Raw genomic sequence first — 13,601 nt, 5'->3', positions numbered from 1 at the left:
GTTACTAAAACAAGACTGTAAACTAAGTAGACATAGCAAAGAAGACCCAACAGAAGAAATGTAATTATCAAAACATAAAATTGATTTTACTTCAACAGTGCTACATGAGTATTTATTGATTTTATAACAGTAACAGTAAACTCTTCCTGTTCCATCTTGCTACTTTACCTAGTTATTATGTGAAGCTCCAGTAACAGCCCAGCAGTGAGAAATGGTACTTTAGGAATCAGACAGTTCAAATCAGTTTGAATTGGGTTCAAAACACAGTTTTACTACCTTTCAATGATTTGATCTTGTAAAACTTATATAATAACTTCTAAACTAAAAATTTTGGTTTCCTAAACTAAAATGTTAACAGTATTTACTCAAATGAGCTAATGCATGTAAGTAGCTTAGCATGGTGCTTCATGCATGGTAAAATGCTGGATAAAAGTTATCTAGTAAGAGTGGTAGTAGTTGCTGTATTTGGATTAAATTAGCAGCTCTTTAGAAAACTGATAATTTAGGAAAATGGCTATTTACATTATAAAATGATGGTTCTTTATATATTAAAAACTATTAAATGACTTGATCTGTTAAATTAAGATTTCACAGTCATTCCCAAATGCAAATTAATCATAATATAAAAGTGTCTTTACAAGTATATATTTAAATTAAATGTAATTAAAAGTAAAGATGTCAAAATCCTTATCATTAAAAAAAAAAAGATCTTGATTAAAACGAATATTTTCCCAGGTTATTAACAGATATCTATTAGAGAGGTTTAAAACTTTAGCTTTAGAATTATTTCTTCAAATGAGATTTTACTTAGCTCAATAGTTAAGTTAGGTAATTTCCAGCAATCTAACACTTAAAAATATATTTTAATTTCTTTTTTTGTACCTTACTTAAAAAAAAAAAAACACACCTCTTATTTATACCCTTTACTCATTTTTCTATAGTTGCTTCTATTTTTTGATTTTTAAGAAATCAAAACTATGTAAAGGACCAACTTATACTGTCACATATTTCACTATTTTTTCCCATTTGCATTACCTATTAAATTCTGTGGATGGTGTTTTGGTTCATGGTATTGTACTTTCCATTGAAACAAATATATTCATCTCTTCATTTATTACTTTGCTTGTGCTGAAATGTTTGGAAAGGCATTTCCTAAGATTACACTAAAACTATCAACCTATATTTTTTCTATTATTATAGTTACTTTTGGTTTTTTCATTTCTTACTGATCCCATCTTAACAATCAAATATGTATGTTTTCATATTTTAATCTACAACTTTCCAAATTCCTGACATATATACATACAACTTTTTAACGTACAAATTTATTTTTTAGGTTCTTTTTACAAAAATAAGAAAATATGCACGTAATTTCTGCATCTTGGTATTCTCACTAAACAGTGCCATGTAGAAAATCCTAAGCCATTGATACAGCTCCAATTTTCATTGACAGTGGCTGAGTAATAGTCCATGGTACATATATACTAGAGTTTCTTCAGTAATTTCTATGAAAGTGAAAGTGAAAGTGAAGTCTCTGTCGTGTCCTACTCTTTGCGACCCTGTGGACTGTACCCTACCAGGCTCCTCTCTCCATGGGATTCTCCAGGCAAGAATACTGGAGTGGGTTGCCATTTCCTTCTCCAGGGGATATTCCCAACCCAGGGATCGAACCCAGGTCTCCCACATTGCAGGCAGACGCTTTAACCTCTGAGCCACCAGGGAAGTCCCAATGTAATTTTTGTATCAATCATTAAAATGATTGTTTGCTAATAATTATATTTATATATATAATCAAAGCACTGGAGGTTAAAGAGTCCTTTGAGTCTAGGGAATGAATTACTTGGTCATTCAGTATACATTTTAAATATTTTAGTAGATACTTTTACTCTTTTTCCAAAAGGCCACAACTTACCTTTTTTTCATCAACATATAAGGAAAGTACCCTTTACCTTGGATTTTTGCCAATATATGTGTTAAGTGATTTTGCATCAATTGTGAAAGTTTGTTAAGTATATGGTTATATTTCATTTTCTTTGATATGTACTTTTCCTATAAAAGGTTTATTATCTGAATTTCTCTTCTTTTGGTCTATTCCTATCTTTTTTTAAATTTTCTTTTTCCTTCTTTTAAAAGTTCTTGGTTTATTATAGACATCAGCGTAGTTTACCTGCATTACAAATATTCATTTCTAGACCTACTGTTGATTGACAGAATTTCTTTTGTCATCTAAATATTTTAAAAATTTTACTGTAAAACATAAATTATACTAAAACCATATTATGCTATTAATGAAATATACCCAAGTTAAAATGACCTTACTGTCTACTAGATTATATAAATATATGTTTTACACTTATATTTTGCTTACTAAAGGTTGATGTTGTTTCTTTTTGTTGAATTTTTACACTTTAAGCCTTTAATTAAAATATATTTTTGTGTATGCTTTAATGTTCTTTCAATAATCTTCCCAGTGTTATTTTAAGTTCTACTTAATGAATAATTCATTTTTTCCTATTGATACCACGAAATTATCCTTGCCCCCCAAATATTTACATATCAAAGCAGAAATCTGAATAAATGTTAATAAATGTGAAAAGTACCTGGTCTTTCATTCTTGCTTTTCTTGGCAATATAACTGTATTTAATTCTGAATCTGCTGGAATGCTTCTTAGTTCATGCTCTATTCTACAAGTGTTTTCATTTAGTGCTGCTTCTACTTTTCCCGTGGATGGTGCTGGGGAAGAACATGCTGAATCAGCAGGTTGAGGAGAGATGCTTTCTCTTCTGTTAGTCCTGTCATTGTCATCATCATCATCATCATCATCACTGGACAAAATGACTATAAAGAAAGTGTTAAGTACTTCAGGTATTTCATTCTTGTCAGTTAAAAATGTAAGTACATGACAAAAGTTGGAAATATACCAAATCTGCTTTGGATCTCCTCCTGATCTGAGATTAATAAAAATGAAGATACAATCCATTCTATCTGATGAAAAGTTAAATTTGTAGAGCAATTAGAACTGGCATTTTTTATATAACATACAAATGTAAAATTTATTCTACAATTCATCACAATCACCCACAGAGAAACATAGACAAGTTACAACAAAACTTGTATGTTTATCATTAGGTCTATTTCAGAGTTCCAGAAAGTCTTAGGTATGAAGACAATTTGCATACAAATTATTCATAAAATAGCATGCATTTAAAAAGTCTGTAAGACTGCATGTGATCAAACAATTTTTATCTCACACAAGAAATCACTAATATCATTACTAGTCTTTGGGAGAACTTGAACCAGTGCCTGGAAGTGAAAGTCACTCAGTAGTGTCTGATTCTTTGTGACCCCACGGACTATACAGTTCATGGAATTCTCTAGGCCAAAATATTGGAGTGGGTAGCCTTTCCCTTCTCCAGGGGATCGTCCCAACCCAGGGACCAAACCCAGGTCTCCTGCATTGCAGGTGAATTTTTTACCAGCTGATCTAAAATTATTGGACCAATGCCTAATATGCAATAAATCTTGCTGAGTAAATGAACATGGGTAAGATATTACATGAAGGTAATTTGCTCTTATACCATGTACTTATTACTGAATCTTTTCAAACTCATCTCTATATCAAATTCTGCAGGGCCAGCATACTGCACTTGCAAAATCCTAACTCCTTACTCTGGTTCATACATGTATGTAATTTGGACCCAGGCTACTTTCTCATACTACTTCATTTTTTCCTCTTTCTGTTTCACCAACACCAGCTTGTTTCTCTCTGACTGTAATTCTCCTAACACTTTTGCACTTTTGCCATCAAATAAGTGGTTTAAATACCACTTTTTGATTAACTACCCAATCTAAAGTAAGCACACAGGTACTTGCTTATTCACATTAACTAATTTAAATTTCTGTTGTCTTTTGCTGTGGATGTACATTACTCATTTGTTTCTCCCACTAAAATAAAGTATAAAGAACAAGAATATTGCCTTGTTTACTGCTATATTCCCAGTGTCCAAAATACTATCTGGTAAAGAAAGTCATGTGTTGAAGAATGTAAAAATTTGTAGGAGCAATTCTGTTTTCCCCTATCATACATCATAAACATAAATGCTTAGTTATTATTTCTGAGTCATATAACAAGTCCCAGAGAGGAAGCACCACCAGCATCACACCATTCATCTTTTTAATTCTGCTATCCAATCTCAAATGTTTTTCAGAAGTGATATTTTATTAACAGAAAATGTAACAGGCCAGATTAGAAGGCCCAAGACCCTAGTTTTCAAGTCAGTTTATACACACTTGAAAGTTAGGGTCTTGCCACTTACTAGTCATTTGCCTCAGTTTCTCCTCTGTGATATAGGGGACAACAAAGTCTTAGGAACAAATGATTTAATGTGCCAAAGATTTATTAGCATAGTACCTGACGTATAAAAGCTTTAGAAAAATTCTTATTTTTCTAAATAAAAAAACTGCTTATATTGTTTATCAAGAGCTACACAGAAGCACATATTAAACAGTAAGCCTAGTGTTCAATCTACAGTCATTTTTTTGTGCTTCGGGAACATTAAAACTTCTATATCTGCTCTATCAAAAACTTATTTTAAAGCTTCAATGCCACAACAGATAGACCTGTACTACATAGTTCTTGTTTTATTAAAGTAAATGAGGGTTGTGCTCAATGTCACCGTAATAACAAAGCAAACAGGGAGAGAGTATGCGAAGATGATAATAGTTAAAGAGCTGTTCTTATAACTGCTTTAATTCTCTACAAAATATGGAATATATTCTACATAAGTATATACCTAAAATTCTGCATCAGAGTCTGCTATGAACTAAATTCTGTCCCTTTAAAATCCACATACTGAAGTCCTAATCCCCAACATGGCTGTATGTGGAAATAGGGCCTATAGAGAGATAATAAAGGTTACATGGTCTTAAAGGTGAAGCCTTAATCTGATAGGACTGGTGTCACAGGAAAAAGAGATGCCAGAAATCTCTCTCCCTCTCTGTGCAAGCACAAAAGGAAGGGCATGTAAAGACACAGCAAGAAAGTGGCTGTCTGCAAGCCTGGAAGAGAGGCCTCCACCAGACACCAATCCTGATGGCACCTTAATCTTGGACTTCCAGCATCCAGAACTGTAAGACAATAAATTTAAGCCCACTCAGTCTGTGGTATTCTGTTATGGCAAGCTAAGCAGATTAATACTGGTCTCTGCATTTACATTCCAAACTTGTTCCCATAGAAATCAGGCTATCTTCTTTCTCACCTCATTCTAGGCAGTATTCAAGTTTCTTTATCAAGTAACTTTTCTACCTACCTATCTAAAATTCTATGATCTAAAACTGCAAGCTTCTTCATTGTGACACTTGTCACTATTTCCCAGAACTGCTTCACTTTTCTACCAGCATTTATCACTACTTGAGACACTGTACATTTTATTTACTATGTGACCACCAAAGACAGAACAAAAGCTTCATAATAATAAATCATTTTAATAGGAACACAAATTTAAGAATGATGAAGTATATAAACAAAAGAGACTTTGAAACCAGAAAAATCATTAAAAAAAAAATCTAAACTCCAACAGCCCATATGTATATAACAATGAAAAGCCTTAAGCATAGACTGCCTCATTTATAGAGTAGGGTTGCATTAGTAACTACCTCACAGGATTGTAAAAACCAAACTAAACTGGTTAGTATATAAACTTTTATAAGCAGGACCAATAAGCATGTAATAAATATCTTAAAACAGAAAATATTTTTTCTATATACGTTACTGAGAAATATGGTTTTTAGTTTTTCTGGAGGGGAGGGAAACAAAATTAGGCTTTATGGTTTTAATTCATAGTAAACTGCTTAAGGCACCTCAAAACCACATAGATTCACTTTGTTTTTTTTTTACTTACCAACTCAGTCTTACTAACTTCCAGTTCCCCTCATCCTGGAAATCTCAGCAAGCTGAGTTTCCAGCATAGAAGTCTGGCTCAGAATAATATTCAGTAATTGCATAATAAGTTTTAGAGTTCTATTGATATCTTACATTAAAATTTTACACAACAACCTCACCATTAGGAAATATTCAAATGATATTAACATATTTAATATTCCACTGGTATACCATTAAAATGTGTCATAAAATATTCATATTCAACATAGACATCCTCATAACATAACAGAGTGTTGGCTTGACAGCTATCATACAGAAATTCCTTTACAAATCAAGCTCTTTTGGAAAATAAGCTAATATACTGGTATAGGTTAAGGTTTCTCACATTGAATTAAAATAGGACTTGATATATTTTTGAGGTTGAAAAACTTGATTTTATCCCTTTTATAAGGTGGAGCTTTTCTGTGAGAGAGGAGGTGGATATCATTATGAACTAATTGTGACATATTTCACATATTTCAATGCATAGTAGTTATGGTTCCTTTTGTGGCCCAAGCAGATTCAGTCTTGGTCACTGAGAGGAGCCTTTTCATCTTAGCTATGTGCTTCTGACATACCCTTAGTTGTTTGTGACTGTTTCCACGCTTCCTGATACAACTCAATGACTGAGATTTATCTCCTACATTTGTGTTCCAGACCTAGAGTCAGCCATTTCTCTGAAGAGCTCTGATTCCTTTCAGTGGAAAATGGTATTCAGAAACACAGATATGGGATATGGGAACTAAAGTTGTTTTTATACAAGGTTTGCTTACTGTTTCCAGGCATATTTTATGGGTAAAGCTAAGAGATACTTTCTATTCAATAGAAAATATTGATTAAGTTTCAGTATTATCTCCAATTCAAATTCAAAGTTAGTTATTTTTACTTCTTTGGTTTTACTTTTGTATTCATTTTCTCCAATACTGAACATCTTGGGTTCTGGAGACAGTAATATAATTGCTGGCTTGTTTTATCAATATGTATTTAAAAACAGCAATATTATTATTAATAAAATTACTGAATCCAGTTAGGAATTTCTCTGGAGTTTTATTTAAACATTAAGGATGTACAGCCACAATATTATTTTAATTTAAATTAATTTGAGATAATTCTGTGCGTTCAAGCCACCAACAAGGTATATAAATTCTCCTATCCATCACAAATGGAGAAGGCAATGGCACCCCACTCCAGCACTCTTGCCTGGAAAATCCCATGGACGGAGGAGCCTGGTGGGCTGCAGTCCATGGGGTCGCTAGAGTCGGACACGACTGAGCGACTTCACTTTCACTTTTCACTTTCATGCACTGGAGAAGGCAATGGCAACCCACTCCAGTGTTCTTGCCTGGAGAATCCCAGGGACGGGGGAGCCTAGTGGGCTGCCGTCTATGGGGTTGCACAAAGTCGGACACGACTGAAATGACTTAGCAGCAGCAGCAGCATCCATCACAAATAAAGAGTAGCATACTATAAACTCTGATCTGCACCTTGCTTTAATTCATTTGATAAAACAGCTTAAAAATCATTCTATACAATATTAAGTTAGTTTCCCCCCCTTTCCAGCTACCTACACTGAAGTTTATTTAATCAGTCTATGACTGTTTCCAATCTTATGCTATTTATTACAAAAAGGACTGCATTTCATATACATACACATATGTACATGTGAATAAAGACAGGAAAAGGATTTAGAGGAGGAACAACAGTAGTAAGGGAGTGAATTTTCAGAGTCCTTTCTTTTGTCAAATGCTTTATTAAGCTATGCTAGGCACTTCATGTTATTTTTAAATTTACTCCCTCAATAACACTACCTAGGCAGGAAATATATCCACTTACAGATCAGAGAGATTAAAGTAACTGAGTCAAAGTTAGAAAGTTGGTTCTAACTGGCAGCTGACCTAAGACTAGGGCCAAGATCTATGCTCTTTTTTTCAAAAACTACTTAAAATGGATAGGGTAAGGACAAAGTCTAAGTCAGTTACTATTTTTCAATTACATGGGCAGTTTTAATAATCTACCCAAAAAGCATGTCATGTAACCAATACAAAAAGCCTTTTAAAACTATACTTCAGAAATATGCTCATGCTCACATTAAAAATATATGTGAAAAATATTAGACTCATATAAGCAATACTAAAAAGAGTAAAATACTTACTTGGATCATTTAGGTCTGACAGGCTTGTTTTCCTTTCTTTCAGGTTTGTGATTTTGGCTACTTTTGCCCTAGACAAAATGACTTTCCCATTAGTATGTAAATAATTCTGTCCACTCTCATCACAACTCACAATAATATCAATTGGAATCTTTCCCACACTGTTGCCATAAAACTTCTTGGCTGGTAATATTGTGTTTTGTGACTTCTGTCCTCCAGAATTCTGATGAATTGATGTTCTTAATGATAATCCAGCAGAGTCATTCAAAGTTATAGCTTGTCTGCAATTTCTCTGCAAATCCTTAGAAAAAGGAATACCACAACTTTGGCATTTGGTCTGATTTTCTTTTTCTTTCCCACATTTTGGACAAAATTCACACTGTTTAGAAACCTTAAAATGCAAAAGAAAGAAAAGGAAAAAAAAAAGACTTTGGCATTTTATTTCAACATCATGGAACAACAACAACAATAATCTCAAAATTATTCTCCTATTTCTCATCACCATCGCTATGGCTACCACAAAATCCTGAATGTTACTTGGGATTTAGCATCACAATGCTGGAAGGAATTTTTGAAACCATCTAGTCCAGCAGTCTTCAAATCAGACTATGTATATTCCTCAAGGGCTACATAAAGATTTTCTAAGGCATACAGGGCATAAATAATCTTAAGGTAATCAATATTTAGATGTTCAGGTCACACATATAACCGTTCTAAAAACTGCTCTGATTATGCTTATGTCAAAGTATCACCTGCCACAACTGTTCTTCTCATACTTTAAAAAAAAAAAAAGAATCCTAAATCCATCTTCCATTTGAAATATTAAAATGGCATATGGCCCTAGGGTATAAAAATCTCCAAACAAAACAGAAAGATAATGTTACATGCTGGAAAAATGAATTGATTCTAAGTTCTGGTTAAGACAATCTTTTACAAGATAATTTATTTCTAAATTATCAGTGCTACAAAAATAGTTCAAGGAAGGCCCAATCTAGGCCTCTTACAATTATGATACCATTAAAGAAGTTTTTTTGACAGTAGAGTATCATACGATTTTGAAGCCTATAATGTAGAAGGAGTTGAAGGTATTTGGTGATATTACTGTAATAAAGCTCTTTCCATACTCATGTACCTATTTATGTGAACAAGGTTCTTCAGCACTTACATCTGTAAGAAGGAAAACATGAATAGATGCCGCATCCAGTTTCAATATGTAACATAATATTCATCCAGGGACATATAAAATAATTGAAAAAAATAGTCTGTCTCTAATTAAAAGATGCACTTCCAACCATTTTGCTTTTACATCAAACTATTCATCAAACTTTGTATGAAATATATGGTTTTAATCAATTATATACTATTAAGAAGTGTATATTATTAATTTGGATGTGCCCAGATCCATATATGAGGAGACTGATCTAAATATTCTATTTTAAAAGGTTAATTCCTTTTCACTGTGTCAACTATTACATCCTATGTGACCTTTTAAATTCAGGATGAAAAATGCTCAATGTCAACTTAAGAATACATAAGAGGATAATATAATCATTTAAAATTCTTTTAGGTGACAGAAGACATCAAGTAGTTGCAGGACCAACAGATATGTGGTAATTATATATGATTAAATGACAGAAGACATCAAGTAGTTGCAGGACCAACAGATATGTGGTAATTATATATGATTAAATGTGTAGGATTACATTTCAAAATTCACCAAACTGAATGCTTAAGTTCTATGTATTTTTATTTTATGTAAATTTATGACTCAAAAGTATGTACACAAGCAAAAACGGCCTATAAAGACCACTACTCTAGACTTACCTGTTTGCTGTAAAGAATGAAAAAAACTGACAGAGAAAGTGCTAACTTTGCCCAACTGACCATGACAAAGCTGTTCTATTATACCATGTTACCTATTTGAGGGTCTACCCCAGACAACAAAAAGGAATGAAATTTGTTACCCAGATAACACAAAGGAATGAAAACCAACCAGGGCAAAATTAAACTTAATAGGTACATCATCAGCTCGGCATATGTAGATTGTACTTTTTTTTCCCCCTCTGCCAAGACATAAAGAACTCAATTATGCTATTTTGAATGCATATAAGTTATGTGAACAACTGGTTAGATACAAAGGAGCAGTCCGTACCTACATACTACCCCGTGATGAAATATCTAAATCTCTTAAAAAAAAAAAAAAATCTAAACCCCCTCATTTTCATGATGAACATAGATCTCCACATTTAGCTAGGCTTTAAACACATCCATTTATGTGAAAACTAGACCCTCATTTGTCACAGTGGGAGTCAGCTCTATGTAAGCTAATTCTGTCTTTTATTAAGAATCAAGGATATCATCAAGCTGGGTTCAGACTGGCTCCAATACTTTAGTGTCTATAATAAAGGGTAGATTTCAATAAAAAGAACCCTATGGAAAAACAATACTTTCACATATTTGCTTTTATAAAATTGATACTGAAACAGAAAAAGACTTCCCTACTATTAAAAATTTTAATCTTAAAATATAGAAGAACTATATCATGAGCTAGTATCATATGCCATCCACAGGCTAAGAAACACCTATCTTAGAACTACTTGCAGCAATTAGGAACAAAATGCAGATCAGCTTAACCAAACATGATATTACACTGTTCACGATAAAAACTAGAGATTAAGAATTTTATCAACCTGGTGATCAAAAGACTAGAATCTCAACATTATTCAATTATTTTTAGTAAAGTAGCAAATTTTCTTAACAGTTTTATGTTAAATATAAATTCCTTCAGAAAACAAAGATTAATTAAAGTGTCATTTCCCCCTTCTTTGGTCAATGGAACACTTTAAAATAAATCCAAATCTCATTATCACATATTATCTGCCAGCCTATACACATTAATAATAACCTGTATACTTAATAAGCATGTCTTTCATGAGACACCACTGAGACAATGTCATATTTTGTTAAATATTCTGAACACTGTTATAATCTCATTAAATACCAAAGACTTCATTTTCTTACAAGCAGTATGTAATGTGAAATTTCACAGACTATACATGGAAAGAAAAACCATTAATCTTGTTCAAAAATTTAAAATTACATACAGGATGGCTACAATCTATTCTTTATCTCCACTAAGAAAAGAATAAGTGGCACAGAAGTAAAGAGTAAAAAGAAAGAAAATATATTTTCGATGTTAAAAAAAAATGCTGAGGCTTTTAGCTGGCACGCCTAGGCAAGGAAGGACAGTGTGTGTGTGGGAAGAAGCTTTCTTCTTTCTTCCTCCTTTCCGGGGTCCAGCAAAGGGCTAAGCAGTGTGGGTGATGACAGCATAGCCCAAGCCAATCTTAGGCTTGCGTGCCAGAAGACTGGTCACAGAAAACCCAACTGAGCAAATACACTGGAGATAATGGAAGACAGGTTTTTCAGTCAGAGAAGGGAGTTACAAAAACATGCAAAGCACAAAAGGCTAAAATAAACACTGTGGTGTTGGACTAGAATTGGAGTTATCAATGTAAACTCATGAATTTTAATATATACTAAATATTAACACGTATATACACAAATATTCCTAGTTCAGTCTGCTGAGAGGGCCTACATTTGACACCCAGTAGCAACAAGCACAACTACTGCCCAAATATCTTCCGAAATCACTTATACAAACAATGATTCCTTGGAGAAATGCATGACTACAGAGCTGATACAGAGAAATACAAAGAAATCTAGACCACCTGGTTATACCAGAAGACAGGTACTCAAATAATGATGGGGATATGTCAAAAAGAAAACAGCCAGCTTGAAGAACTTTCCATGGGCCAAATCTAGGGCAATTTGAGCATCAAAATAAACAACGACACTTGTGGAGAATAACCTTTCTGAGAAAAATAAGAATCCATGTCTCCACGCTGATAAAAATAGAAACTATGGTAAATGTGGGATAAGCAAAAACTCTTATTAACAAGTAAGTATAGAAATACTAGAAACCTCCCAGGTGGCTCAGTGGTAAAGAATCCGCTTGCCAATGCAGGAGATGCAAGTTAGATCCCTGGGTCGGGAAGATTCCCTAGAGTAGGAAATGGCAACTTGCTCCAGTATTCTTGCCTGGAAAATTCCATGGACTGAGAAGCCTGGCGGGTTATAGTCCATAGAGTCACAGAGTCAGACATGAAATGAGTGACTGAGTACACAGAAATACCTATTAAAAACACCTACTAAAATACCTGGAAAAATCTAGAAGAGTACATCTTAAACAAGATAAAAGTGAGTATCAGCAATAATGTCAAAATCAACATTATATACTTCCCGATATGATGCAATAAGATCATAGCATCACCTCTGAGGAATCTTGAAAAATGTATAAATGATGAAGAACCTGCAGACCAATTCAACTTGAGGTACAAAATAAGTGGCCTGTATTTCTTACAAATATCAAGGTTAGGAATGACGAAGGAACATTAAGGAATTATTCCAGATTAAAGAAGACTGAAGATCGCCACAACTCAATGTAACATGATCCTGAACTGGATTCTGTTTCCATAAAGGACATGGTTAGAGAAAATGTGAATGGAGTTTGTGCATTAGATGATAATTCTGGATCCATATTAATTAAACATTTTTGACAGTTGTACTCTGGTTATATGAGAATTTTATTTTAAAAAAATTCTGATCGAGAGCAATTATGTGAAGTATGGTATAGGGAAGTGTTCATACGTCTTTTCAGAAAGATATATATTCTGGACTTGTGACAATTGAAAAATGACCTAATGAAGGCAGACAAGTTTTCCAAAGTAACCTTTTCCAGTTCTCTTCCAATCCTATTTGAAAAGATCACCAGAATTTAATAAGTACTAAAAATAGTATTAATAAAAATACCAACTGATTAGCAGCAAAGAATGATTTCTCTACCCACCTCTAAATCAGTTAAACATTTTTTGGAAGCAGGAGACAGAGAAGGTGGGGTAGACTGATATGTACTACTGTGACGTTTCTGTGCAACTTTCCTTTTAATTTCAGACTCCAGGTGTGATTCAGACTCTTCTGTTTTTTTCATTATACGATCTAAAAAACAAAATAGGGGGAAAGTACTAAAATTAAACTTTATAAATTTCTCATTTTTCACTATGAAAAAAATACTAACTCATATTATCAAATGATGTTTTAGCTAAAAGAAACTAATGTTTCAATATGTACAATAGAGAAAAATAGAACTTTAGGCCACAGCCAGTAGCCATCTCCTGGTTGCTCTTGTCTGTCCTTCACCAGGATCACTTTCCACCCGCTCTACCATGTACCATTTTCAAGTGTACCAATATTCTCTTCAGCTTGTTCTGTGCTACTAAGGCAACAGAGCACCTTCTGCACTGAATCACACACACGTTTCTTTTTCCTATGTTACTGTTCTTAGATCAGTAATGAGAAAAATATGAATTCAAATGTTGGGCACAACTGTTTCGATAAAGGAAAATAATTCTCAATTTAATGGTTTTTTAAATTCAAGACACACAAAAGAGAATTTTCGTCATTATTTTTCA

At 33.3% G+C, this 13,601-nt stretch overlaps 1 protein-coding gene across 43 annotated transcripts in view; it reads right to left on the bottom strand.

Moving 5' to 3' along the window:
• Positions 1-13,601, bottom strand: part of SENP6 (SUMO specific peptidase 6) — a 132,770-nt gene that overhangs the window by 33,208 nt on the left and 85,961 nt on the right. For 42 of the 43 annotated variants that reach the window (XR_015132607.1, XR_015132603.1, XR_015132605.1 and 39 more), the window contains 3 exons: positions 12,980-13,128; positions 8,074-8,461; positions 2,601-2,839 (listed from right to left, as the gene is read on the bottom strand). Coding sequence is in view for 38 of the 43 variants with exons in the window: in XM_086316856.1 (XP_086172982.1) it covers positions 2,601-2,839; positions 8,074-8,461; positions 12,980-13,128 (776 nt within the window). In the remaining 5 variants the exon portion in view is untranslated. The remainder of the gene's footprint in view (positions 1-2,600; positions 2,840-8,073; positions 8,462-12,979; positions 13,129-13,601) is intronic. The other variant, XM_086316875.1, reaches the window with a different exon arrangement.

This window comes from Bos grunniens, chromosome 9 (assembly GCF_055505025.1).
Source record: "Bos grunniens cultivar Pamir isolate PY7600 chromosome 9, Bosgru_T2T1.0, whole genome shotgun sequence".
Taxonomy (NCBI): domain Eukaryota; kingdom Metazoa; phylum Chordata; class Mammalia; order Artiodactyla; family Bovidae; genus Bos; species Bos grunniens.
This window is presented reverse-complemented; position numbering and strand designations above follow the sequence as displayed.